The sequence below is a fragment of the Monodelphis domestica genome, chromosome 1, assembly GCF_027887165.1.
Source record: "Monodelphis domestica isolate mMonDom1 chromosome 1, mMonDom1.pri, whole genome shotgun sequence".
Lineage (NCBI taxonomy): Eukaryota > Metazoa > Chordata > Mammalia > Didelphimorphia > Didelphidae > Monodelphis > Monodelphis domestica.
The window spans coordinates 155580011-155606850 of NC_077227.1; the positions used below are offsets into that span (position 1 = coordinate 155580011).

The 26840-nt window shown below is 42.8% G+C and overlaps 1 protein-coding gene across 2 annotated transcripts; it reads right to left on the reverse strand.

Annotated features, from left to right (window-relative positions):
* Positions 1 to 287: 287 nt before the first annotated feature.
* Positions 288 to 25134, reverse strand: CILP (cartilage intermediate layer protein). Of its 2 annotated transcripts, none has more exons than XM_016424028.2 (9): positions 25030 to 25134; positions 22826 to 23000; positions 19457 to 19570; positions 18187 to 18456; positions 13675 to 13854; positions 10307 to 10621; positions 9108 to 9216; positions 8840 to 8997; positions 288 to 3332 (listed from the first exon to the last, which is right to left on the reverse strand). In XM_016424028.2, the coding sequence occupies exons 2-9, from the start codon at positions 22884 to 22886 to the stop codon at positions 973 to 975; spliced, it is 3567 nt and encodes a 1188-aa protein (XP_016279514.2). In that variant the 5' UTR covers positions 22887 to 23000; positions 25030 to 25134; the 3' UTR covers positions 288 to 972. The 2 variants fall into 2 exon arrangements, with proteins under 2 accessions (XP_016279514.2, XP_016279513.2); XM_016424027.2 differs by having other exon boundaries at positions 22820 to 23000.
* Positions 25135 to 26840: the final 1706 nt, after the last annotated feature.

Sequence of the window (26840 nt, forward strand, 5' to 3'; positions counted from 1 at the left end):
AACGTTACTTGAAGGACCTAGAACATGCTCAATGGCCCGAGGATTTCAGCTTATCTTTCCTAATGGAAAATGTGATCCACAAGAACAACATTGATGGTTGTACTTTAAGTGTTGTTACACAGTAGAGGATCCTCTTCCAAATAAACTCTGGAAGAGCTCTGGGCCTTACAACCCACCCTGAACTTTACATGCTTTGGAAGGAAATCAATCAGGCCACTCTGGCCATCTGGCTTACATGATCCTACATGGGAATGCTTTTATGGCCAAACAGAAGAGAAGGAGCCAAATCAAAGTGAAAAATACTTCTTTATTCAAATCTGTCTTCTACTACACTGGCGTTTTAGCTTGAATAAAAGCAGAGTAGTGACTAAAGTTATCCCTCTTAACAAAAATGCATTCATGAAATCAAGATAGTCATCTTCCACAACTGCAGTAAAGGACCTATGATTATAGCTCACCACTCAATAGCTCAGCCTCGAATACATACAAATCACTCTAAATCTAGCAAAGAAATAAATAAGTTATTTACACTTCAAGTACAAAATCTTGTGGTTTATTCTTCTACCTTGTTACCATTTGTATGAACTTTGCTTGATCTCAGTCCCACTGATTAAGGGCGCAGTAGTATATTTTATGTCTATCATTTATTTAATCTGCCATTATCTTAGTGATGGCTATACCATGTTCGTGTCAATCATACTTGATGAAGGAGGCTCCATGTTTTTTCTTTCTAACCCTAGAGTTTTATCAAAGAGTTAATTTTTGTGGATTTTTTTTCTTATAGAGGCCTACAAAGGGACTTTACTTGAAATAGGCTTTCTGAACAAATTGCAGTTAGCACCGGGGCAAAAAGACAGCAACATTTGGAATACACAGCAAATTGTACAAGAGCATGTGTACTTAAATTAACTTGGTAACAGCTTGTGCTAAGTTTCCACAAGATATTTCATGCAAAGAGGAGCACCATAGGGTCTAGTTGTTGAGTGGTCGTTGTGGAGCCCTTCCAGGAAGTCTCAGGGAAATGCGACGCCTCTGTCCAGGCTGACTCTCCCTCTCCTGCCTCCTCCCAACCACTCTTCCTCTGAGGGAGCCTGCAGTGGCTCGAGCTGGGGGGCTTTGAAGATACTGGAAGGCACTCTGCCGCCCTACCTGCCTCTCTGCACAGTTGAATGTGAGAGCGACTCCCACATTGCTCTTCATGACTCTGGAGGAGCCATCAGATGTGCCATCGAAACACCTGCCTAGGGCTATCTCCTTGGCTGTCCGAGGGTCCTGGTCTGTGACAGTGTAGATGCCGTAGTTGTGCCCAAGTGGGTCTAGTGGTGCCAGCATGGTGTACTCACTGGTGTCATTGTTAACTGCCAAGGGGAGGTGGTTGACCAGGTATTCATGGAGCATGCTGTTCACACTGGCCCGGTGACAGCTGCCTTGGGGGATAATCTTGACCAACGTGCGATCTACCCGGTCCTGGTCATAAAGCATCCCGCTACATTTGAATTCTACACAGGCACTTGAGACATTGGGTTGGTCCCTGTCCCGGGTGCTCTTCACATCTCGAATGCCGTAGAGCTTCCCCACTGTCTGCCGATGTGTGCCACCCATGTTTCGTGACCTCACATTTACCTCCAGAGGCCCTACAATCTTAACTTTGATATAGCAGGCCCGGAACTCCATAGGCTTAGGCCACCATGTCAGGTAGTCTTCTGTCCAACTCATAGGGTCATCTTCATTGAAGGGGACAGTGTTGTAGTCATACCTATCTCCCTCTACCCTATAGAACCTGAAATGGGGTGCACTGTATGGGGCTTCTTCACACTCCCGGAGATTGTCAAAGGTATAGATGGGGCCATTGCTCTCCTCAGCTGTATTTGGTCTTGGTTTGGCCATGTTGATCTGGAAGGCAGTTTTCTTGACTTTGGGATCATCATGGTCTGTCCTTCTGTACTTGAGCTTGTTGAGATAGGGCTGAGGGACTCCAATGGCATTGGGGTTGAATTTGGGTGAAGACTCTACAGCTTCTAGCTCTTCTCCACCCAGGCTTGCCAATACATAAGCAGAATAGGCATCTGGGGACTGATCATCACAGAATGCAGGCAAACAGGCACCATTGGGACCTGTGATGACACTGTCAAAGCGGCCCCACGCTCTGGGATTGGAAGAGAAGCCACTTTTGGGCTCTAAATTAATTACAGAGACCACTACACCTTGGACCTGCTCACTGGGTAAGAACCTTTCACTCCGGTAAGCCCTCACTTTGATGTAGCACCTCCTACTCTCGGGAACATCAAGATTAAAAAGTCTCCTTTCACGGATCTCCATGTTTCCCACCAAGAAGGTCCTTTCCTCCCTTTTGTTTCTCTTCTTGTTTTCAAACTTGAAATCTCCTTCCTCCTCCCACAGTCCTGTGTCAGGGTTCAGGGACCATAATTTCATTGTAGGCACATGCTCCGGCATCTTGACTTGAGCGGAGTCAAGATGTACCTTCACTTTGCCTGCATTGAGCGATTCAGTGGCAGCTTCATCTGTGAAGTCTACAGAGAACATACCATATGTCCGGAGGGGGAACATGTCTCCTTCATTGTTGATGAAGTTCAAGTCACTTTGGGTGGCTGTGGCTGTGGAAATGTTCCGTGGGTCCAGGAACGTCACACTGGCCTTGACTTTGCCCCTGTAGGGTTCTCCATTCTGTCTGTAGAAACTGTTGGAAGGGAATTCTAGTTCTGCCATGGGATCCTCTCCATCTACCTCTCCTAGAGGGATGATGTTGGTCTCTGTGGACTCCAAAGTCACTGGTGCCTTCTTCCTTAGCATCTTAATCTCATGGAATACTGCACTGCCCTTCTTGTTGAATGGAAGGACTTTGGTGGTGTTCACAAACTTCTGTAGCCGGTCTACAAAAGTGAGTACTAGCCTCTCAGTGTCCTGGGGCACATGGAGGGTGAAGGTCCCCTTGTAGCCAGTCATGCTTACTCTGTTGTTCCCCATGTAAACGTGACCAAACCTCATAGGCTCTCCATTATCCGCTGCGCTGACCCGGCCCCTGATGATGCTCTTTGTCTCTGTGCATTTCTGGCAGCTGCATTCTGTGGCCACCTTGGTAGGAAGTGTATATCCACTACACTCAATCTCTCTCTCTTCCATCTTGGAAGTTCCACAACAGCTTTCTGTAGCATCTTTGCATCTGAGCCCATTGTCATGCTGCCCTGCACATGTCTTGATTGGGCACCTGCCCACATCATAGTAGAATGAGTTGGTGGCATTCTGGAAACAGTCATGAGGAAGCTGGATAAAATAGCTCTCAGGTGTTGGGTTGCAAGGAGACTCATTTGGTGCTATTAAGATAAATATTGTAAATGCCAGAAAAGGTTATTTCATATTCATACATCTATACAGTTCTGGGGCAGAAATTTCCATTGGCCATATCCCAACACCCAGGACAGAAACAGTGCCCAGCTGAAACACAGACTGGGAGTTGGGGTACGGGACCTCATCCTATTCTGCAGACAGAGTTGTAATCTGCAGGTTTAAGAGGAGGGTAGCTTGACAATGTCTCAGGAAAGTTTCTTTTTGATGCCCATAGTCAGAGTGAATATGACTTCAGTAAAAAAAAAACAACACCACAGACAGCCTTAATTTGACTATATTAGACAGGCATCATTAGAGAATCTTGGCACTTGAAAGAAAGGAGACTGATAATTATCAATTTGAGGTCAACACTGTTTTGTTTTATGAACTTGACAATGGGGAGCTTGAGTGACTCGCATTTAAAACTCACTCCCCCCAAAATAATAGGATGAATGACAGAATTGTTAAGAGGGAGGGATAAATTATACTATTGTAATTTTCCAGGGTGCAAAGGAACTGATAATGATCACAAATCCTGGAATCCCACAAATCCCTGGAAACCTACTCATCTGACAATGGAGATTTTCTGCTTTGGGGAGGTTATTCCATTTTTCTATATTCTTCATGTCCAGGAGGACTCAGTAGTGTCTTAAATGGTGTTTGTGGCAGCTGTTTCCTCTCTGCCTGTCTCCTGATACCCAGACTAGGAGAAGAGATCCCCATGATTTGGGGACAATATTGACTCTTTCAAGGACCTTAAGCTTATTTGATAAATAATAAATAAATAAATAAATAAGTCTTCCCTTAAACCATTGAAAGCTGCCATGTAAACCAAGTGAGTAACAAACTCATGATCCACTATTCTCTGATTTTATTATTGTTGTTATTATTGTTTTATTTAAACCCTCACTTTCTATCTTAGTAACAACTCTAAGACAGAATGGCAAGGGCTAGGCAAACAGAGTTAAGTGACTTGCCCAGGGTCATACAGCTAAGAAATGTTTAAGGCCACATTTGAACTCAGGGCCTGGTGCTCTATTCAGTGGGTCACCTAGGTTCCCCCTATTCTCTTATTTTAATATCTATTAAAACATCTGTTCTGTGAGAATGGGCACCAAATGCAATCCCTTCAAAATATCCTTGGAATTTGTTATATCCATTGCATTTCTTTCTGGATATATATGTATGTATATTTGTTAGATTACATATATTATGTTATATATATGTACACACACACACACACACACACACACACATATATATATATATATATATATATTCCCATCCTTTATCTTAGAATGTGCCACTACTGGTAATATTTGCTCTTTCTGTAAGTACTGCTACACTAGGTTATAATCACTGCTCTATCCAATCTTCACATTCTGTCTCTTACAATGGCATTGAATGATGCATTGTGAGAGAGCTTGGTTGTCCATCATTTTGTTGACTTCAAGGAACCAGGGATATGCTCCCAGCTTCTAGGTAGTGTTATAATAATATATATTCTTGTATATAATGGTTTTTTTTGGCAAGGTTTTATATATAGTAACTGTAAGGTAACTTTGAATTGTTAGCTTTAGGTTGTTTCTATAATGTATAGTTAGAATTGTGTTATATATGTAATTGTAAATATCTGTATGTAATGTATAACTTGCATTTTGCAAGATTGTTTGCTTGCTTTATTCTTTCTTTTTACTTCTCCCTGACCCTAGTAGAGAATATAGAATAATTAGATTAAAATATCCATTTGGGGAGAATATTTCTCCCAAAGGGATCTCAGGGGGAAATGTTGTAATAAGGAGTTATTTTAGTTTATTCTGTCTCATTAGGAGCAGAAGTGTTATGTTAAAGGAAAGTTTAGAAATATCACACTGTCTCCTTGAAGAAACTAGAGAAGATAGCTCTCGCCCTCTGTCACTTTAAGAAGCCAAGGTTAAAAGAAAGAGTCAGTTGGAGTTCTGAGGCCAGTCTCTCTCTGACTTCCTTGGAAGCTGGTTGCTGGGTCATTCATTCTCTCAAAGAAAGGAAGATCTTTTAGTGACTTTTAGACTGTTACTTTGAGACTTTGAGATAAACAGACTAAGTTGAGAAAGAGTGTGTTTTACGGAGAGCTTTTCTCCTAGAACCTGAGGGGGAGCTAGAGAGCCATTTGTGTCACCAGAGACAGGCAGTTGGGATTTGAGTTGAGGGAAAAGGAGTCAGAGGCCTTGACTTCTCTGACTACAGAAAGAGAAAAGCTGTGTCAGTTTTGCTGTGAACATTTTATATGTTACTTTAGGAGTTCATAGCATAATTTTAGTTAGCTAGAAATATTATTAAAGTTAGCTAAGAGTAGTTTAAGGAGGTCTATCTTGGCAGACAAGAAGAGGCTACAAAGATAGCAACTAGTTTTGGGGGGGTTTATTTAGACATTTAAAAATAAGGTTAAGAGATTCCTATCCTAATCCTAACTCCTAGTTTCTTACTTCCTATATTCCTCTCCCAACCTCTACTAGAAATAAATAAGTGTTGTATTAAGCTGTTTCCTGCCTTCTATTCACCACCTTCAAATAGGTTAATCCTGACAGCTCCAATTATACTTATAAGAGCTTGGCAAGGAAAAAAGGATTTGAATTAACCTACTAACCTGCTAATTTTAGAAGTCAGAAAAAGGAACCATGGTATTTGAGACTATGGCTCTAGTACTATAAGAGGTGGTGCCATCTTATTTTATCTCCAGCAACTGCCTGTGCCAAAAACTGTTGGTGAGATTACATTTCACCGTTTTAGACATACTCAAACTATTGTCAACATTTAATTACTATAGGGGTATCAATTGTGCCTCATACTTAGCCAAATTATAAAAAGAAAGAAGAAACAAATGATAGATAAACAGAAACTAGACTTATGATTTTGAAGATTTCATTACAAAACTCAATGAAGCCATCGCTAGGCAAAATGACATAATAGCTCAACTTGGCAAATCCACTGCTAATGTCAATAATACTGATTCTAATAACACTGCTAAAACAAAGAACAACAATGATATCCTTTTCCCTCCCCATGAAGTGCCAACATTTACTCTGGAGCATGAATTAATTAATATTAGGCAACATTGACCTTTCATACCCTCTGATATGGAAGGATTCAAGCATGATACTCTCTCTTTTGAGGAGGAACTGATTGCAGTTATTAAAAAGATGGAATCAATCTACAGGCAGTGCAATCCCACATGACTTCATTTTGGATATTTAATGAATGAACTTTTAACAAAAAGGAAGAAAGACAAGATAATTAAGTTAACTACCAAAGAGTGGGGGATGGTTCAGTGGCCTTAGTCGGATCCTAGATGGGACATGAATGATTCTTTGCAGTTTGATGGACTGGTCCAAGCTAGAAAATCAGTGTTAACAGCAATGAGACAGTGTTCCAACAGACCGGGAACATGGAACAAGTTTGAAAAGCTAAGACAGGAGATAGGAGAGAACCCGTCTAAGTTTATGAATAAATTGATTGAATTGGAGGAATGTTACATTGACTTTGATATAGTTTGCCAAGCTGTTATAACTAAATAATAGCTATTATGTTGAAACCCAAGCTGTTATAAGTATAATTGGAGCTGTCAGGATTAACCTATTTGAAGGTGGTGAATGGAAGGCAGGAAACAGCTCAATACAACACTTATTTATTTCTAGTGGAGGTTGGGAGAGGAATATAGGAAGTAGGAAACTAGGAGTTAGGAATAGGATAGGAATCTCTTAACCTTATTTTAAAATGTCTAAATAAAACCCCCCAAAACTAGTTGCTATCTTTGTAGCCTCTTCTTGTCTGCCAAGACAGACCTCCTTAAACTATTCTAAGCTAACTTTAATAATATTTCTAACTAAAACTATGCTGTGAACTCCTAAAGTAATATATAAAATCTTCACAGAGAAACTGTCCAGCTTCTCTCTCTCTGAAGTCAGAGAAGTCAAGACCTCTGACTCCTTCTTTTCCCTCAACTCAAATCCCAACTGCCTGTCTCTGGTGACACAAATGGCTCTCTAGCTCCCCCTCAGGTTCTGAGGAGAAAAGCTCTCCGTAAAACACTTTCTCAATTTAGTCTGTTTATCTCAAAGTCTCAAAGTAACAGTCTAAAAGTCACTAAAAGATCTTCCTTTCTTTGAGAGAATGACCCAGCAACCAGCTTCCAAGGAAGTCAGAGAGACTGGCCTCAGAACTCCAACTGACTCTTTCTTTTAACCTTGGCTTCTTAAAGTGACAGAGGGCGAGAGCTATCTTCTCTAGTTTCTTCAAGGAGACAGTGTGATATTTCTAAACTTTCCTTTAACATAACACTTCTGCTCCTAATGAGACAGAATAAACTAAAATAAAACTCCTTATAACAACAGTAGTCTGGTATAGTGGGCTCAGAATCTTTAGACCTGGGCTCAAGGTTCAAGTCTGCTTCTCATTAGCTGTATAACTTGGACAAGTCACTTAACCTCTCTGAACCTCCATTTTCCCAACCACAGAAATTCAGGCAGTATTAATTGCATTATTTGTTGTGAATATCAAAATGTGAAAATTATTTTTCAAATTTACAAACATGTGACTTTACTATTTTTATTCCCTTAATAATTCATTGAGAAGCACAGTAATATAGTAGATAGAAGTCTAGATTCAGACACAGGAAAACTTGAATTAAAGGCCTATTTCTGGCTCATGTTGAGCCTGAGACTCAGGGCAAGTCACTAATCCTCATAGTGCCTCAAGGAACTCTGTGAGACCAGAAAGTGTAGGGAGAGGTGTCCATAGGCATTGGGAGAAGAAATTCCTCTCACTACACCAATGAAGTTACAAGTCTAGTCCTAATACAACTAGTAATAATGCCATTATGGTCTTACCATACCTGATTCTTCTGCACCCATCTTGAACCTCCATTTATTGTCTTAAGACCACTTCTTTTGAAATTTAATAAGCTTTGTCTGGTTTCAGTCTTCCAGGATTTAGTGAATGACTCAACCTTTTCAGGGTCAAGATTGTGCAAAGTCCATCTTTTAAGACATAACATGAAGGACAGCTAGGTAGTACAGTGGACAGAGCACCAGGTCTGGAGTCAGGAGGATCTGGGTTCAAATATGATCTCATACTCTTCCTACCTGTGTGATCCTGGGCAGGTCACTTAACCCCAATTGTCCAGCCCTTAACACTCTTCTCTATTAGAATTGATACTAAAACAGAAGGTAAAGGTTTTAAAGAAAAAGCCATAATATGGATTATTTCATTCTAGGCGTATTTACTGACATTTGCCCTCACTGAATCTTATCTGCCTCCTTCTCTTGCCCACTCTCTAGCCCTACTAACAAGCCTTCCCTTCTATGAGCCTAATGAAACATATTTGTCCTCTCTGTTTGACATTTCACTGTGAAGAAAGCTAAAGCATCACTTTGGAATCCAAGCTTGATATAAAATATATGTGGAGATCCACTGCTAAGAGGGTGCTCAGGAAGTTCGGGAGTATCCTTGACCTTACCGATAACAGTCAGCTGGGCAATCTGTGACTTCACAGCTCCTGCGTCACTCTGGGCCTTGCAGAAATATTCCCCAGCTTGCTTCTTCTGCAAATTTTTCAATATCAAGTTGCTCTCGTACTTATATAGTGAAGGGTCCAGCAGAGTGTTGTTGTGGTACCTACAGGAAGAGGAGACACTGAGCTAGTCTAGGAAGGTGTTAATTTTCTTGGGGGAAAAAATCAGGATCAACCAGAAGGGCAGGCTTTTGAGCAGACTGTTACTTCTTACCAGAAATACTTCTCTGGGCTGGGTTTTCCTGTAGCCTTACAGCAGAAAGAGACACTTTGTCCGGTTTTCCTTGCCTTTGTCTCTGGATTCTTCACAATGTAAGGAGGCTCTGTGAGGGGAAATTAATCTTTATAGTTGTAAAATGAGTGTGTTTTTACTTTGACTTACACTCAACTAAACAAATTATAGAGTAATTGGTGAAGATCTCTTGGACTGTGCCTGGGCTACTGGAGCTTTTAGGCCCAAGGATTGTGTTCTATAGTTCCATCCTACTCCCCATTCCTCCTTGAGCCATTAATACAGAACTAGAGCAAAATTCATCTTTGCCACACTTCCTCCTCTAGGTCCCATGTCCTCCTTCTTGGTATTAAAGCATAGCTTTTGAGCCTTTTTTTTTTTTGGCTTGGGCTCTTTGGGCAGCCAAGTGAAGCCTATGGACCCATTCTCAGAATGTTTATAAAGGCATAAAACAAAATATTTTATGTTATTATAAATGAATATAATGATTATGATAGGAATTATGAAAATGATTATGAAAGAAATTAATTCTATTAAACAGTTATTCATGTACCCCAGATTAAGAACTCTTGTACTAGAGGTACTAGAGAATCTTGTAAGATTCCCAGTGGGATAGGGTAACTGTCTTGGGCAGGAACAGGATTGTCTCTTTTTCTTCTGGCACTTAAAGAAAGAAAATGAGATGGAAGGAGAATCCTGTGAGGACAAGAGCCTCTTGGGAATTCTCTGGGATCTCTCCACATGCTTTTTGCCTATCACAACTTCCCAGATTGGTCTGTCTTTGTACAGCCTCTAGGATCTCTAATTAAATTTTAAACCCACATCTTCCATTTTAGAATCAATTCTATGAATTGGTTTTAAGGAAGAAGAGTGGTAAGGGCTAGGGCTAGGCAATGGAGGTTAAATGACTTGGCCAGGATCATACAAGGTCACATAGTTAGGAAGTGTCTGAGGTCAAATTTGAACCCAGGACCTCTTGTCTCTAGGCCTGGCTTTCTATCCACCTCACCACCTTGCTGCCCTTAATCATATTTTAAAAAACATAAAATATGTAGAAAACCAATTATATTGAAAAACAGCCATCAAAAAAATTTTTTTAAACAATTACATGGATCCCAGGTATCCCAGGAATCCTTGCTCTAGACTAAATCCTCATCCATGAAGGGTCAGATGGGGTGTACCTGCTCTTGCAAACTCAGCACTAACAGTGGTCATCTTCTTGCTGGTCTTGGGCATCGTCAGAACAATGGGTGCAAACTTGGCTTTCGTGATTTTCAGAACGGTTTTGCCATCAGGACACAAGCCAGGGATTCGGAACCTCCCAGTACTATCAGTCTGAGTCAGTGGCTTAACTGTCTTGGTCAGCAAATGGACAGTGGCCCCTGGAGCAGGGCTACCCCCAGGCTGAGAAATGGCCCCATGGAGTACAAAATCCTCACACATGCAGGCATCACAGTCAGCATTCACCTGGCCCATGGTACACGACATGTCACAATCTGGAAGAGGAAAAAACCATTGACCATGGACTGCTGGCCCTCATCATCTCATGCCTGGATTACTGGAATTGTCTTCTGATGGGCCTTTGTGCCTCAAAAATCCACCCACTCCAATCTATCCTCCAGCCACTAAAGCGATTTTCCTAAAACATGTCAAACAACTCCCTCGACCCCTACTCAATGAACTGCTGACTTCCTATTGACTCTAGGAGCAAATATACAATTTATATATAATTTATATACAAAATATACAAATATACAAAAATGCTTCTATTGGCATTCAAAGCCCTTGATAAGCTAGCCCCCTTCTACCTTCCCAGACTTCTTACACCTTAGACCCTGGCCCCTGACTGCTCCATACTCCATCTTTGGTTGGGGCATTCTCTCTGGTTGTCCCCCTGCCTGGAATGGTCTCCCTCTACCACTCTGACTCATGACTTCCCTGGTCTCAACTAAAATGACACCTTCTATAGGAACCTTTCTCTAATGCCTCTCAATTCCAGCGCCTTCCCTCTTTTAATTATTACCCATTTATCTTGTTATGTATCGTTTGCTTTATATGTATATTTGTTTGCATGCTGTCTCATTAGATTGTAAGCTCTTTGAGGATAGGGACTATCTTTCTTTTTACTATAGTATCTCTAATACTTTGCATAGTGCCTGCTTTTTTTTTTTTTTAAACCCTTACCTTCTGCCTTAGAATCAATACTATATTGGTTCTGAGGCAGAAGGATGGTAGGCAATGGGGGTTAAGTTACTTACCCAGGGTCACACAGCTAGGAAGTGTCTGAGATCAAATTTGAACTCAGGACCTCTCAGCTCTAGGCCTGACTCTCAATCCACTGAACCACTCAGCTTCCCCCCAAAGTAATACATAGTAATCTATTTATTGATTGATTGTCCTTTTTACTTAGAGGGGAAGAAGAAATGAGGTGGAGCAGGAAAAGGTAGATAAAGAAAGGAAATGGAGTTGGGACAAGTGGAATGCCTATATTTCTTTACACCAGTCAATGCTCTTCCCCTCTTTTAAGCCTCGAGCGACAAGGGCTAGGCAATGGGGGTGACTTGCCCAGGATCACATAGCTAGGAAGTGTCTAAGAACAGATTTGAACCCAGGGTCTCCTGTCTCTAAGACTGCCCCTCAATCTCCTGAGCCACCTAGCTGCCATTACACAATATAGATTCTAAGAGAGAAGATAAGGGTTTAAAAAAAAAAAGTAATAGCCTACAGAGCCATCATCCATGGAAACAACTCCTGTGGAGAAAAGTCGAAACACTACTACCACCTTGACCATCTTTCCCCGGTAGAGACTGGAAGCCAAGAGCCTTGGGAAAGGTAACTCTTCTAGTCTAGTGCCCCATGGCATCCTCCTGAGGAGCAACCCATGTAGAGGTGCTGCCCAGTAACTCCTGCAGGTGTTACAGCCGTAGCTATTAAAGAACCAAGAAAGAAAGTCCTTGTCCCCGAAGTCCTTGACGTCGTCAAATGGTTCAGCATCAGAACTGATGTGATTTTATCAATGGAAATGATATTCAAGAAGAGGCATGGCCACCGGCTTTGCTACTGCACCCCAAGAACCATGGGACCTTTCAATTTGACTTAGAGCTGAAACCTTCCTTCCCAATGTGTTGTGTCCCCCATTAGAATGGGAGCTTCTTGAGAGGAGGGATTGTTTTATTCTTCTTTTTGTGCCTCCTGTGTTTAACACAGTCCTTTGTACACATTGTTGTTCAGTCATTTCAGTCACATCCAACTCTGTGACCCCATTTGAGGTTTTCTTGGCAGAGATACTGGAGTGATCTGCCATTTCCTTCTCCAACGCATTTTAAAAGATGAGGATATTGAGGCAAGCAGGGTCAAGTGACTTGCCCAGGGTCACACATCTAGGAAGTGGCTGGGGCCAGATTTGAACTTAGGAAAATGAGCCTTCCCTGATTCCAAGCTCAGCGTTCTATCCATTACACTACTTAGTTGTCTCCTTTGTATGCAGTAAGTGCTTAATAAAGGGTTTGTTCATTCATTTATTTAGAGCAGCTAACATTTATATAGTGCATTAAGGTTTGCAAAGCCCTTTGCATATATTATCCAGTTTGAGGCTCCCAACAGTGCTGTGAAACAAATGCCATTAACACCCCCATTTTATAGAGGAAACTGAGGATAGGGGTTAAGTGACTTGCCTAGGGTTCAGGGAGCTAGTAAGTATCTGAGGCAAGATTTGAGCCTTTCTGACAGTAAATCTAGTGATCTATGAAACTTCCTACCTGCAGATAATCCCAGATTGGGCTATTTATGTCAAGTAGTTAATAAGAATTTTTAGGCGCTTATTTTGTTCCAGGCATTGTGCTAAGTAGTGGGACACAGAAAAAGGAAAAAAAAAAGTCTAATTCTGCCCTCAAGGAGCTTACATTCCAAAGATGAAGACAACATGCAAACCACCATGTACTTACAAAATATATTTGGAAAGTAATCTCAGAGGAAGGCACTAGGAAAGGGGGACAGAAAGGGATAATGAGGAAAGCTCTTATGGAAACTGAGATTTAAGCCATTTCTTTTTAAACCTTTGCCTTCTGTTTCATCAATTCTAAGACAGAAGAGTGGTAAGGACGAGGCAATTAGGGTTAAGTGGCTTGCCCAGGGTCCCAGAGTTAAGAAGTTTCTAAGGTCAGATTTGAACCCAGGCCTACCACAGTGCCCCCATGCTACCTAGCTGTCCCTGTGAGCTGAGTCTTGAAAAAAGCAATCTCATGTTGCTTTCCCTTTCTCTGGATAAGAGGATTTTCTTTCCTAACCCTCTTCCCCTCCAGATCTTTTTCAGTTGGACCCCTCTGCTTTAGAACATCCCACCCATTTTCACCCTTTGCTCTGTTGGGGAGGAGGAGAGAAATGAGGCGGAAGAGAAGGGTTAGGGGAGCTTAGAACAATCGTTTATTCTTCTGCCTAGTATTGCTATTCATACCTGAGGTGTGTGACTGACAGAGCTAAGTAGAGAGATTTCCACCTAGGAGAGAGGGAGGAGATGGACAGGGGAAGGAAAAGAGTTTGATATTGGCACCTGAACAGGCCTGGCTCACACAGAGCCGGCCCTCCTCCGTGGCTTCACTGCAGAGCCAGGGCATCTCTACCATGCAACTCCGAGTTCGGGTTTGGACACCGGTGTGACCACAGGAGGCTGAGCAGTCACTCCACTGGGACCAAGGACTCCAGATTCTCTCAGTCTCTCTGCGTAGAGATCCTACAAGGGAGCCCCAGGCGGGATTAGTAGGGAGCTCTTCCCAGGCTCCCTCATATTCCATTTCCCTCCCTCATCTCCAAAGGTCATCTACCCAAAGTTCTTCGTTTTTGTTTTTTTGCTTTTGCTTTTGTTTGCTTTTTGTTAAATTTCATTTGTTCAATTACATGTAGAAACAACTTTTGACATTGTTTTTGACATTTTGTGGTTCAAATTCTCTTTCTTTCTCCTTTTTCCCTGTCTTGGAAGTGGTAAATAGTCTGATATAGATTATACCAGTGCTTTCATTCACTATGTATTTCCATATTCCCCACGTCATGACTGAAGACACATATCATATATACAATAAAAAATTCATGAAGGAAATAAAGTAAAAGATGGCATGCCTTGATCTACAATCAGATTCCAACAGTTCCTTCTTTGGCCATGAATAACATTCTTTTTTTTATCATGAATCCCCTGGGGTTACCTTGTTTTGTTGATAATAATTTATCCTTCAGAGTTGATCACCGTACAATATTTCTGTTGCTATATATATTGTTCTCCTGGTTCTGCTCACTTCACTTTGTATCAGTTCTTATAAGTTTTTTCAGGCTTTTCTGAACTAATCCTGTGCATTATTTCTCTTTAATATCTTAATTTTTTTCCCATAGTTACATGATTCATGTTGTCCCCTTTCCTTCTTCCCTCCCCCTCCTAGATTTGACAAGCAATTTCCCTGGGTTATGCATGAATTTTCACTCAAAGCCTATTTCCATAGTATACATTTTTGTAATAGAGTACTCTTTTCAAACCAAAACCCCAAATCACATGCCCATATAAGCAAGTGATAAATCATGTTTTCTTCTGCATTTCCAACAATTCTTTCTCTAGCTGTGGATAGTATTCTTTCTCATAAGTCTCTCAGAATTGTCCTAGATCAATGCGTTGCTATTAGTACAAAAGCTATTACTTTTGATCGTCCCGCAGTGTTTTAGTCACTGGTATAATGTTCTCCTGGTTCTGCTCATTTCACTCTGCTTCAGTTCATGGAGGGCTTTCCAGCTCTTATAGAAACCAAGCAGTTCAACATTCCTTATAGTGTAACAGTATTCTATTACCATCATATACCACAATTAATTTAGCCGTTCCTCAATCATGAGACAACCTCTCATTTTCCATTTTTTTGCCATCACAAAACTGCTCATTATTTCTTATGGTGCCATAGTTTTCTATTACAATCATATACTACATCTTGTTCAGCCATTCTCCAATTGATGGACTTGCCCCTCAATTTCCAATTCGTTCCCACTCCAAAAAGAGCTACTAATAATATTTTTGTACAAGTAGGTCCTTTCCCCCATCTTTGATGTCTTTGGGATACAGACACACGTGATATTGCTGGATCAAAGATTATGTATAGTTTTGTGACCCTTTGGGCATGGTTGCATATTGTCCTCCAGAATGGTTGTATCAGTTCATAGTTCAACCAACAGCCTTACAGCCTTTTAAATGCTATGGGCCACAGACCCCAAGTCAGCTATTTTTCATCATGCCACTTTTCCCCAAGAAACATAGTTCTCCAGGGGAGTTAGCCACAAGAGTTAACTAGCAAGAAAAAAAAAGACAGAGGGTCTTGTATTAGGTTGGAAGGCAGCAGGACGTTTGTAGTGATTTGTATAGAGTGCATGATGTGGTAGATGAAATTCTTTGCTCAGACACAAGCTAGGGTAGATGATCACTGAGATTTCTTCCAATATGGAGATTCTGTGAATCTGTAAGTTTATTCTCATGGACTATTTCTACACTTTCAAAGAATAAGGAATTATTTAGTGAAAATAACATCATTAAAAAAATAATACCAGGGGCAGTTAGGTGGCTCTGTTATTGAGAGTCAGGCCTTGAGATGGAAGGTCCTAGCTAAAATCTGGCCTCAGCCACTTCCTAGCTGTGTGACCTTGGACAAGTCACTTAACCCCTATTCCCTAGCCCTTACTACTCTTCTGCCTTGGAACCAATACACAGTACTGATTCTAAGACAGAAGGTAAGGGTTTTTAAAAAATAATACAGTAGGAAAATGGTCACACTAATGCATTGTTGGTCAAGCTGTAAAATAGTCCAAGCAATTTGGAACTATGCCCCTCAAAACCATTAAACTGTAGGCCTGTACCCCAAAGATATCAAAGAAAGAAGAAAGGACCCATATGTACCCCAAAAAAATTATGGCAACTCTTTTTGTAGAGACAAAGAAATGGAAACTAAAGGAGTATCTAACAATTGGGAAATGGCTAAGCAAATTATTATATATGAATATAAAGGAATATTATTGTGATCATGAGAAATAATGAAAGGGACAGTTTCAGAGAATCCTGGGACGATTTGTATGAACCGAGGCAGAGTGAAGTGAACAGAACCAGAAGTACAATTCATATGTTAACAGCATTATAAAGACAAACAGCTTTGATAGGCCTGAGAACTCTAGACAACTCAATGATCAACAGTGATTCCAGCGGCTGGATGATGGTAGGCTACCTCACTTCCTCACAGAGTTGTAATGGGCTGATTGCATGAAACATATTTGGGGGACACAGATAATGCAGGCATGGCTTTTGCTCACTTATGCATATTTTGTTATTATAGGAGGGAGGGAAAATTTATTTTCTCAATTGAGAAAATAAAAAAATCCAGACCTTCCCCAGAAGACCACATGAAGACTATAATAATCTATTCTCCCCAACCCAACTTTGGCTATCTAATCTGGGTAATTTGGATTAAAGATTTCTGAAACAAGAATTGGCATAAAATGCACAGAGAGGGGAAAGGCTGACAAGAGGGGCAGCACAGGATACAGTGGACTATGTGTTCCTTACCCTAAATGATCTAAGGGGCAAACTTCTTCCTTCATTCAATAACCAAGAAAAAGTAGGATCCAGGGGGGAAAAGGTCCCCAGTGAACTAATGACCAAGAGTTCAAGCTGGTCATCAACAAAATGACCAATTTTGAGCAGCACTGTTGATCATGGGAGCTAGAGTGTTAGGTTAGACACCTGGGTGTCAGAGCCTTTCTGGGTTCCCCTATCTAAAACTGAGAGAATGAATCATAGTTCTGAGTAATGAGAGACCACAGAGTAAAATGTACTTTCCAGAAAAAAAACAACAACTACCCTACAGGATGCACTTCTAGATTTAATCTGCATTATTAGCTTCTTTCCATCATTTTCTTACATCTAGACAGTCAACAGAACAATAAACTAAGTCCTGATTTGTAACATTTGCAGATTTCTTTTTAAACCCTTACCTCTTCTATCTTTTTACCCCCCAAATCTTTACCTTCTGTCTTAGTTTCAGTTCTAAGACAAGAATGACAAAGGCTAGGCAATCAGGGTTAAGCGACTTGCCCAGGATCATACAGCTAGGAAGTGTCTGAGGCCAGATTTGAACCCAGGTCTTCCTAACTCCAGACCTACCATTCTATCCACTGAGATGCCTATCTGCTCCTTCATTTACAGATTTCTGAGGCATAAATGCTCACACAGAACATTTGCCGTTTGCTAGTTCAAGCAAGGTGAGATTTTGAAGAATTCTAGAAAGCCATTGACTTGCAACAACTCTAAACTTTTCACAAGCTGCTTCTCCTACCTCATCCTTCTTCAGCATCACTTGATATTCAAGGAATAAGGGCATGATAAAGACAAATCTGCACTCTAGAACAAAGCTTTTGGATCATAAGATTTGGAACTGGATCATGGGATCATAGCTTTATTTATTTCTTTTAAACCCTTACCTTCCATCTTAGAATCAATACTGTGTGTATTGGTTCCAAGGCAGAAGATCAGTAAGGGCTAGGCAGTGGGGGTTAAGTGACTTGCCCAGGGACACATGGCTAAAATCTATCTGAAGCCAGATTTGAACCCCTAATCTCCAATCCCCAGGCCTGGCACTATATCCATTGTGCTACCTAGCTGCCCTGAGGTCATCTCTTTAAAACTGGAAAGGACCTTAGAGATGGCCTAATATAACACCCTCATTTGACAGAAGTGGAAACTGAGGCTTAATAAGGTTCATTGACTTGTCCAAGATCACATAGGAAAACAAATAGTGGAGTTCGTCTTTAAGGCTCCATCCTCTGACTCTGAGTCCAAGGCTTTTTCTTCTATACCTTGCTGCTTCTGGATGAAGGACCCTTTTCAAATGATAGTGCCGTCACTAACTATTATTGAAGGGTCAAGGAGGAGCACAGGGGACCAGTGTCTCATGTTTTTGCTATCACTGTTTCAAAGAGATGATCTCGTTTCTCCATCCCATGATAGGGGTGTGGGGGGTGGAAGGCAAGGGAAGGTACATCCCTTACTCACCTGGGGGGCAGAAGAATCTGACAGTGTAGTTGGAGCAGTTCTTCCCTGGCAGCTGCTCTTTGTTAATGCACCAGAAGCCTTCATGAGGGCTGCTGTGAACCCGCTGGCCAGTTTGGGCCACCGTTGTCCACTCAGTAGTCCGAGCCTCAAGGCGCAGAGGCCTTGAGCACACTCGATCCCCGTAGTAAAAGCGGATGGCATCCAGGCGTTCATAGTCACCCTGTCCACCAGGGTGGTCAATGTTGAACCACGTTGTCCATTCTCCAGGACCTGAGTGACCAAGAGACAGAGTGGGTTACAGCGAGGGGTCACTGGAGCCTCTGGGAGTATCCTGGCCTGTTAGGGGTGGGAAATGAGAAGAGGAAACAATATGACCCTGAGCCCCTAGAAACGGCTTGGTGTCCTGGTGGCATTAGAATTCACCTCTCCTGATATTAGGAAATCACCCAGTATTGCCAAGAGGAAATAAGAGGATTGATTGCTTTTGCTGCTAGATTAATTTTCCTAAACCATGACTCTTATAGAATCAACCACCAGCACAAAACCTTTTAATAGTTCCTGAATAAAATCCAAGCTCCTGAACAGACCATCCAAGTCACTCCATGACCTATTCCTGACTTACCCTTTGAGCCTTACCTCCTTCTCCATATACCCTCCTTACCAGTTAACTTTCCCTAAATACCCCTGAATTTGTCCCACCCCTATGGATTTGCTTATACTATGCTTCCTATGTAGGGTGCTGCCTTTGCCTGGAACCTCTCCTGCTTATCTCTCTCTGCCCGATTTCTAACAAGTGTAACTCAAAGACTACCTCCTTCTTGGAGCCTTCCATGATTCACACCATCTAGAAATGATCCTTCCTTTCTCTGATCTCCCATTGCAATTTATAGTTCATTTATGGCACTTCCTCGTCTCATTTCTCCTACTAGCCTAGAAACTTTATGTGCCTCATACTTTTTGTCATCCCACAGGACCAGGCAGAAGTACCTCATAAATATTTGTTGGTTTTCTAGAGAAAGTACTTTGAAAAATGCAAAAAATACAATAATAATGAATATCTTTATTATTTCCCCTGAAGTAAATTCACTCCAGTGCAGATATATCCTGACTTTTCTGATTTTCTGGTCATCTCTACCTTTCTACTTATAGGAAGCGTTAGAGGCTCTTAGTTTATGAAACCATCTTCAACCCTGCCCCTCCCATTTTCATCTCCCCTCTCCCAGACTCCCACTGCCCAGAGGCTGAGTGCCCAGAGAGGTCAGTGACTCACTGTCTTCAGGGTCAGCAGGCTTGGCCAAAGTGTGGAGGTTCCTCTTTCCTGGCTGCACTCGTCGGACGGACTGGGAAAGTACCATCTGCCTCATCCCAGGACCTGCAGCAGATGCTAGATTGGGGGTTAGGGGTGGGAAGATAAAACTTCTGTGGGAGGAGAACCTGAACTCTGAACCTGGCAGCTGGGTGACAATAAGGGGGTCAGGTGGTCTTCCTTCCCAGATCCTCCTGGCCTTTTGAATGGGGGAGCCCAACATATCACCCTAAGTGAAACTGTGAAGTCTGTAAAGCAAAAAGCCTTTGGTAGCTCCATCCTTTCCTTTTTGTATCGTATCCCTCTCTTATTCCACTAACCACTGTCAAATACCAAATATCGTGTATGGGGAAAGCAATCAAATAAACTCACTCATACTAAAGTAATTTTTTAAAAACTCTTACCTTTTGTCTTGGAATCAATAGTATATATTGGTTCCAAGGCAGAAGAGTGGTAAGGGCTAGACAATTGGGGGTGAAGTGACTTGCCCAGAGTCACCCAGCTAGACCAGATTTGAACCCAGGACCTCCCATCTCTAGGAGGCCTAGCTCTCTAGCTACAAAGCCACCTAGTTGAGCCCTCATATTAGTGACTACCAGTGGCTTCAAATCCTAGAGGGATTTGCATTTTAAAATAAGTCTGATCTTTAGATTCTTCAGAACTTACAGGGACCTGAGTTCATCTAATCCATCCTTCTTTTGGTACTTGAAGACACTAAGACTCAAAGAGATGTATTCTGCCTATAATTGTATTGCAAATTAGTAGCAGAACTAGGATTAGAACTCAGATCTTCTGGCCTGTCCCCATCTAATGCTTTTTTTTTACTATAAAAGAAAACTCTATTAATAGACCCTTAAGTCCCAGATATACATGGCAAACTGCCTTTGAGACACTCTTACGTGCACCTCTAGGGACATGACCAGGTTTTCCTTTTATACCAGTAAAAGTGCCCAAGAGCCCAGGGCAGAGAGATGGGACTTTCTACTAGCTCTTGCAAAGGCCCCAGCCCCTTACCAGATCATATCTATTCTTCCTTCCCATCTTTCCACCTGCCTTAGAGCCCCTGACAACACACAGTAGCACAGGGAGACAGTGAGATTACAACACTGACCTGAGTCAGGGCACTTGGATTCTAGTCTTAGTTGTGTGACCTTGGGCAAGCTATTTTACCATTCTGGGCTCTCTTTCCCATATATAAGATACATGGCAGGGGAGACAAATTAGGTCTTTAATTCCTCTCCTCACTCTGAAAATCTATGATTCTGTAACTAACAAACTGTTATGGGACTTACATTTTCTCTCTCTCCCTCTCCTCTCTCTCTCTCTCTCTCTCTCTCTCTCTCTCTCTCTCTCTCTCTCTCTCTCTCTCTCTCTCTCTCTCTCTCTCTCTCTCTCCTCCCCCCTTCTCTCTCTCTCTCTATAAATATATATGCCCCCCAGGACAGAGGACTGATGCTCCTATGAGGCTTTCCTTAGTCATTAAAGCCCTTATTTCATCACGACCTTTCCAAAGAATCATTGGAGAACGATTAGGATGATAATAGATATTGATAGAGTGTTTTAAATTTTGCAAAGTTCTTTACCTACATTGTCTCATTTGATCCTCCCAATTAGCTTATGAGAAAAGGGCTTTTCTTGTCCCCATTTTACATTAGAAGATGCTAAGGATCAGAAAGTTGAAGTCTTCCCCCACCTTTACCCAATTAGAAAGTGTCTGAGGGATCAAAGTCTCTAATCGAAGAGAAAGGAATTGGGGAATGTATCTCTGAATAACATTATCATCCCCACCAAAATTTGGCCTGAACCAGGTTCTGACCCTTCAGCTTAATGCTTTTCTTGAAAGCCCGGCTTCATACAAAGGCCAAACCACCGAGGATTAAAAATAGTCCTCCAGAGGGCTATTTTTCAGTGGGACCTGCTTTTAGTGGTTCAGCTCAAGTTCCAAAGGGAACATTAGCTGTTGAAGCCCATCTTCCCTTGCCCTCATTGCTGAACTTGATCTTTACCTTCCCCAACCCAAGTCATATGTTTATAATCATGGGAAACATAGAATTTAGAGCTGTGATATACTTTAGAGATGAAATGGACTTTGAGACATCATCTAGTCCAACCACCTTATATCATGGATGAAAAAGGTGCAATAGAAGGCAAATGACTTGCCCAGGGTCACATGGATAAAAAGTAACAGAACTGGGATTTAAAGCCAGATACCTTTCTTATAAATCCACCCTGCCCCCCATATCACCTTCCCAAATCAGAATAGGGGTCGGGGTGAGAGTGGGAAAGACAGAAAGCCTCAGAAGCATAGTAATAGCAGCTTTGAAAACCAATTAACTCTCATGTTCAGAACCCAAATTAGAAATTTTTTTTATGTTGCCTAATTGAAGCACAGGAGTTCTTTTTAATCAAACTAATTTGATTTTCTACCAGATTGCTGAATGGTTAATCATCTTTTCAAGCTGCCAGCTGTCAGGATGGAAAATATCAAGGAAGAAACTGAAGGGGTTGGGGAAGGAGTGCTGACGTTTGTCCCAGCACCTGTGTGCTGAAAGCTTGTGGGGAATGGCAATATGGGAGCGGGTATTTACACGACCTATTCTTGTCACCCACCTGAATACTACTGTTTGGAAAAGGAAACCCCTGAGGCCCTAGTAGTACTGGGGTATTATCGGAGAAGCCCAGCTAGAAGGGATCCTTCTCCCTTCCTTTCCCTGGCCTGGGAGCAGGGGAGACTAAAAGGCACTTTCTCGTTGAGGGTCTGGCTCTTAAAGCTCTACGTTAGAGGGCCTGCGTGGATTGGGCACGGGACAAGGAGCTTCGTGGGTTTCTTCCTATAAAGATGCATGTATGTTACCTACATGAAATCAAGCATCAAAATCCAAATTAAACTGAAAAGATTTAAATGAAGATGGAAAGTGGGCTCAAATCCAAACTTTTTGAGTCCTCTGCGACTCCTTGGCTAGGGGAAAGGGCTGAGAGCAGAGATTAAGGTGGGGCCCACAGTTTGGTTCTGGGTCAGGTTTTAGGTAAAGTCTAGCCTTCGTACCTCAGATGGGAAACTTACACAATGACCAACCAGAACTCCAGAGGACTTAGGATGAAATCTTCTACCCACTCCTGACAGAAGGCTGATGGGCTAACAATACAGAAGTCAACATATATATTTTTGGCCTTGTGCCAATGCAGACTTTGTTTCTTTGTTACTGAGGTTTTCTCTTTTCTTTTCTTTAGACATGGGGATGGAGGACTGGACAGAGGAAGGTAGGAGGAAGAGAAAAAAGTTTTTTTATTCCTTGTGAGATACTCATGAAAGAATGCATACTTAACCTTTACCCAATGCAAAGGTAACCTCCAGGATCAGGAGGGAGAAGCCCCAGGCCTTCACTACTGCCATAGCTCCCTCTGGCCCCTGGATGGGGAGGGTGGCAAGTTGAGAAAGAGCAGCTTCGGACTGGCCAGTCCTTCTTCTAAAGATAGCCTTCCTAAAAATTTCTCCAGATTCAACAACCTGTAAAGAAAGTTGGTTTGATGAGATTCTTTAGTTCTCTGATTATTTACTGTGTAAGGGAGAAAAGTGTCTCATGCTGGGAGGGCTGAGACATTGCAGCTGCAATGAGACATCTTCCTTATTGGGTCTAGGCCCCACTGGGACCATTGCCCTACCTCCCCCATCCTCCTACAGACCAAAGCAGACAGATATCCCCTACCCCCTCCACACACACACACACACACACACACACACACACACACACACACACACACACACACACAACTTTTCTCCAATGAAGCATGTGACCCTTTCCTTCTCAGCTCTCAGCCCCCCACATTCCGGCACCTGGAAGCAAGAGGATCAGTCATAATTATTCTCACTCCCAGTGCCAATAACACTCAGCAAACGAACGAGGGCTTCTCTCCAAAGGTAGACTCTGTCTTGAATTATCATCAGAGCCCGTCTCCTCCCTTGCCCCAGTTCCTGCAAGACTCGGGTGTCAGGCATTTATCAAACTGGTCTCTCTGCAGAGATCCTCCACCTCCTCCTCAGCACACACACCTTCCGTCCCCGGAGGGCCCTAAGGTCTTCAGAATATGCTTCTTGACCCCAACCCTACCCCGTGCTCCCTCTCCCACACAATGAAGAGGCTGTGGAATCTGTGGCCACAACATGGGTTCCACTCATGGTCTTGTCCTTTTAACTTTCGCCCCCGGCCACTCCAGGGGGACAGACTGGGAGAGCTGGGTGGGGGAGGGAAGACGATCAGGAGGGAAGGCAAATGAATCAGAAACAGACCCCTCAACAAATTTATTTCCAGATGTACATGGGTTACAGCTGGAAGAAATTTCACTCGTTTTGTTTGGGAAGCCCAAGCTGGAGGCCAAGCCGGGAGGCAAGAAATGAGGGTGAGATAATAAGGAGCTGAGAGGACTGAGCGTGAAAGCAGAGTTGCTTCCCAAATGTCCTAGGCCTAAGCCAAGGCCTTATGCCTCATGCCTCATTAGGGGATCTCTAGCTATTATTTTTTAAGACTGCTTCAAGAAAGGGTAAGGGGAGATGTGGACCAGCCTTTATCAGAACATGTGTATCTCTTTCCAATGGCTTTGGCCAGCCTTGAATCTAGCGGGTTTCTAGAAAATTGGGGCAGAGGGAGAGAGATTCAAAATCCTTAGCTTCAACCTCCAAAGTCCAGCTCAACTCAAAGGGTGGAGAAACAGCTGGGGGGTGGGGGATGGGGTACAGATTCCAGATGGGGAAGAGAAGGCCGGATGGGAGGGGTGGGGTGACAGCCACCCATGGGGAACAATCAAACCACACCCTTGGTTCTAGAAACCTATTTCATAGAAATTTGGATCCGGTAGGGACCTCGGAAACCCAATAAACCTAGTCTCACCTTCACAACTTACAAATGAGGTATGGAGGCCTCGAGAGAGGAGGGGACATTCGCCTAAAGCCGCAGCCCGTTTGGGTGTTTTGTTTTCAGACCAAAGTAGGATCTGACAGAGGGAAGCAAAGAGGCCCAGCTATTTGTCAGACTTAAATCTGAGCGGACTCTCTGCAGAGACCAGGGCAGCCTCAGGTACCTTGTGGAAAAAACATTTCCCTTCTGGCAGCTCCATGAGCTTTCCTAACCACATCCCCTGACATGAAGCCTTTCCTGCCTCCACGTGTAACCAAAGCCAGTGGAGAAAGCGGCTCCAGGGAACTTCACAAAGAGAACATGAGATTCTTCCAAAGGCATCAAGGCTCCAGGCAGGACCAGGACTGAAAGAGAACCCTTGGTCTGGAGAAGGGAGGAAAAGCGAGAGAGAAACAAGGAGATAAAAGGATGGCTCAAGGTAGGAGAGCACACTTTTCTGCTCGAAACAGAGACTAGTCCATTGGCAAATTCCAAACAGGCTTGCTCAGGTAGGGTCCCAGGAGAGGAGGAAACCTATTTAGAGCTGCCGGTCCTGAGCTCCACAGATAGGAAGGGTGGTTGAGGGTGGGGAGCAGGTTCAGTGCCCTGAAGATGGGGATGGGAGTGGGGAGAGCCATTGCTTACCAGAGTCCTGAGCTCAGCTCCTCAGCTAGGGGGACTGTGTCTTCTCCACTCAGGCCAGCCGGACCGCTCCGCTTATATAGCACAGCTGGTGGCTCAGCTCGTGGCACAGAGCCACGGGAAGCGGCAGCCGAAACCAGATCTGAGCCTGAGGAAATCTCAGCACCCACTCCCCTCCCCACAGCAGCCTATAGAAGCGATGATTTGACATACAGACCCTCCCTCAGGAAACACTTTGCAAATGGGGAGGCACAAATAAAGAGTTTTTAGAATCATCGAATTTGGGAGCCAGAAAGGATAGCACCCTGGAGGCTGAACGGGGGCTCAGTGGAACATGAACAGTTCAGAGGAAGGGGATGTGGAAAATTCTATGTATTTGTTATTTTCAAAGCAGGTCAGGGCATTTTTTTTTCTGTCAAGCCGTGGCTGTCACCCTGTGCCTTCACTCCCAGAAATGGAGAAGTAATTTGTTTTAAAGCTGAGTTCTGCGTGCTCGGGACTCTCCTTCACAGATGTGACCGACTCCAGGGACTCCAGAGCTTTTTCCTTGCCCTCAGAGAGAGTCTACCGGGAGAGTAGGTGGCTACCTTTTGGGCCTGGGATAGGGAGGTGTAGGGCAGAAGTCTTGCTTTCTGAACTTGAGACACTGATGGGAAACAGGTCTTATTTATGCCTGCAATCGTACGCTTGCTCCCTTCAGAATACATATCCTGCTCTACCCTGTGCCATTTGGAAACCTGCTCATGCCCTCTGTGCCCCTTAAGAGCTCAGTCCTAACCCTTATCACATGGTACACTTGGGCACTCGCCCCAGCTTCTTATGAGGCCCCTAGTAAATCTGTGTCAGGGCTCATGTCTGTGAGCGTGTCTGTGCATGTGTATATGCACGTATACACATGTGCAGCCAGTGGACTAAGCAGCTGCTGACGTGGCTGAAAAAAAATGGTGGCATGGAATTGGAATGGAATATTATTGAACCGTAAGAAATGCCAAAGATGAAAAATTTGGAAAAACTTGGGAAGATTTCTATCAACGGATGCAAACAGAATGGGAGGGGGGCAACAATTTACCTGATGACAACAAAAATGTCAAAGAAAATAGCATTCAAAGACTTTAGAATGCTGTTTAATAGAATGACCAATCATAAGACCTGGAAGACTGATGGTAGGTGAAGCATGAGGCAGAGAGGCAATGGGTCCTAACCAAAAATAAGGTATACTGCTGACTTATACAAAAATATATTGTGCCTTGTACAATAAGGAATATATTGCCAGATTCAGATTTTGAAAACTTTTATTGATGTTAGAGATAGAAAAGGGGCAGAGGAAAGGGAGGCTTTCTTCCTAAAGAAGAGGTAAAGCTTCTTATGCAAGATGCAACTGACAGAATCAGAACATTTTGAATCTTCTATTCAACCATCTCCCTCCCCAATTATTTAACAGATGAGGAACTGAGACCTAGAGAACTTAAGGGACTTACCCAAGGTCACCCAGAGATTAAAAGTTAGAGACAAGATTTGAATTCAGGCCTTCTGACACCAAAGCCATCAGAGCCCATGCCAGAGTTGAGGGTTAATTGAGGAGCAAGCAGAAAGGTCAGTCTTGATAACCAACCAAAATGTAAATGTTACTATAGATTATGAGAGAAGACCCCAAGAAAGAAAGCAAAAGGCATCATCAAGGTGCCCAACAAGTCAACTCTACCTGTGTTCTTTTATGGTGCTTCTGTCTTGCCCCTGGACCCTGGAAGTTCCTAGATGCCTTCACCTGATTTTCCATACCTGGCAATGTATAAGGTACATGCCCCCATGAGAGA

Bases quoted from the DNA above. Each gene is read 5' to 3' on its own strand.
- CILP (XM_016424027.2), bottom strand. From the start codon at position 22,886: ATGGCAGTAGTGAAGGCCTGGGGCTTCTCCCTCCTGATCCTGGAGGTT. The intron at 8,998-9,107 runs GTAAGAAGTAAC...CTCTTCCTGTAG, and splicing joins AGCCCAGAGAAGTATTTCTG to GTACCACAACAACACTCTGC. The intron at 3,333-8,839 runs GTAAGGTCAAGG...TTATCTTAATAG, and splicing joins TGCCCAGCTGACTGTTATCG to CACCAAATGAGTCTCCTTGC.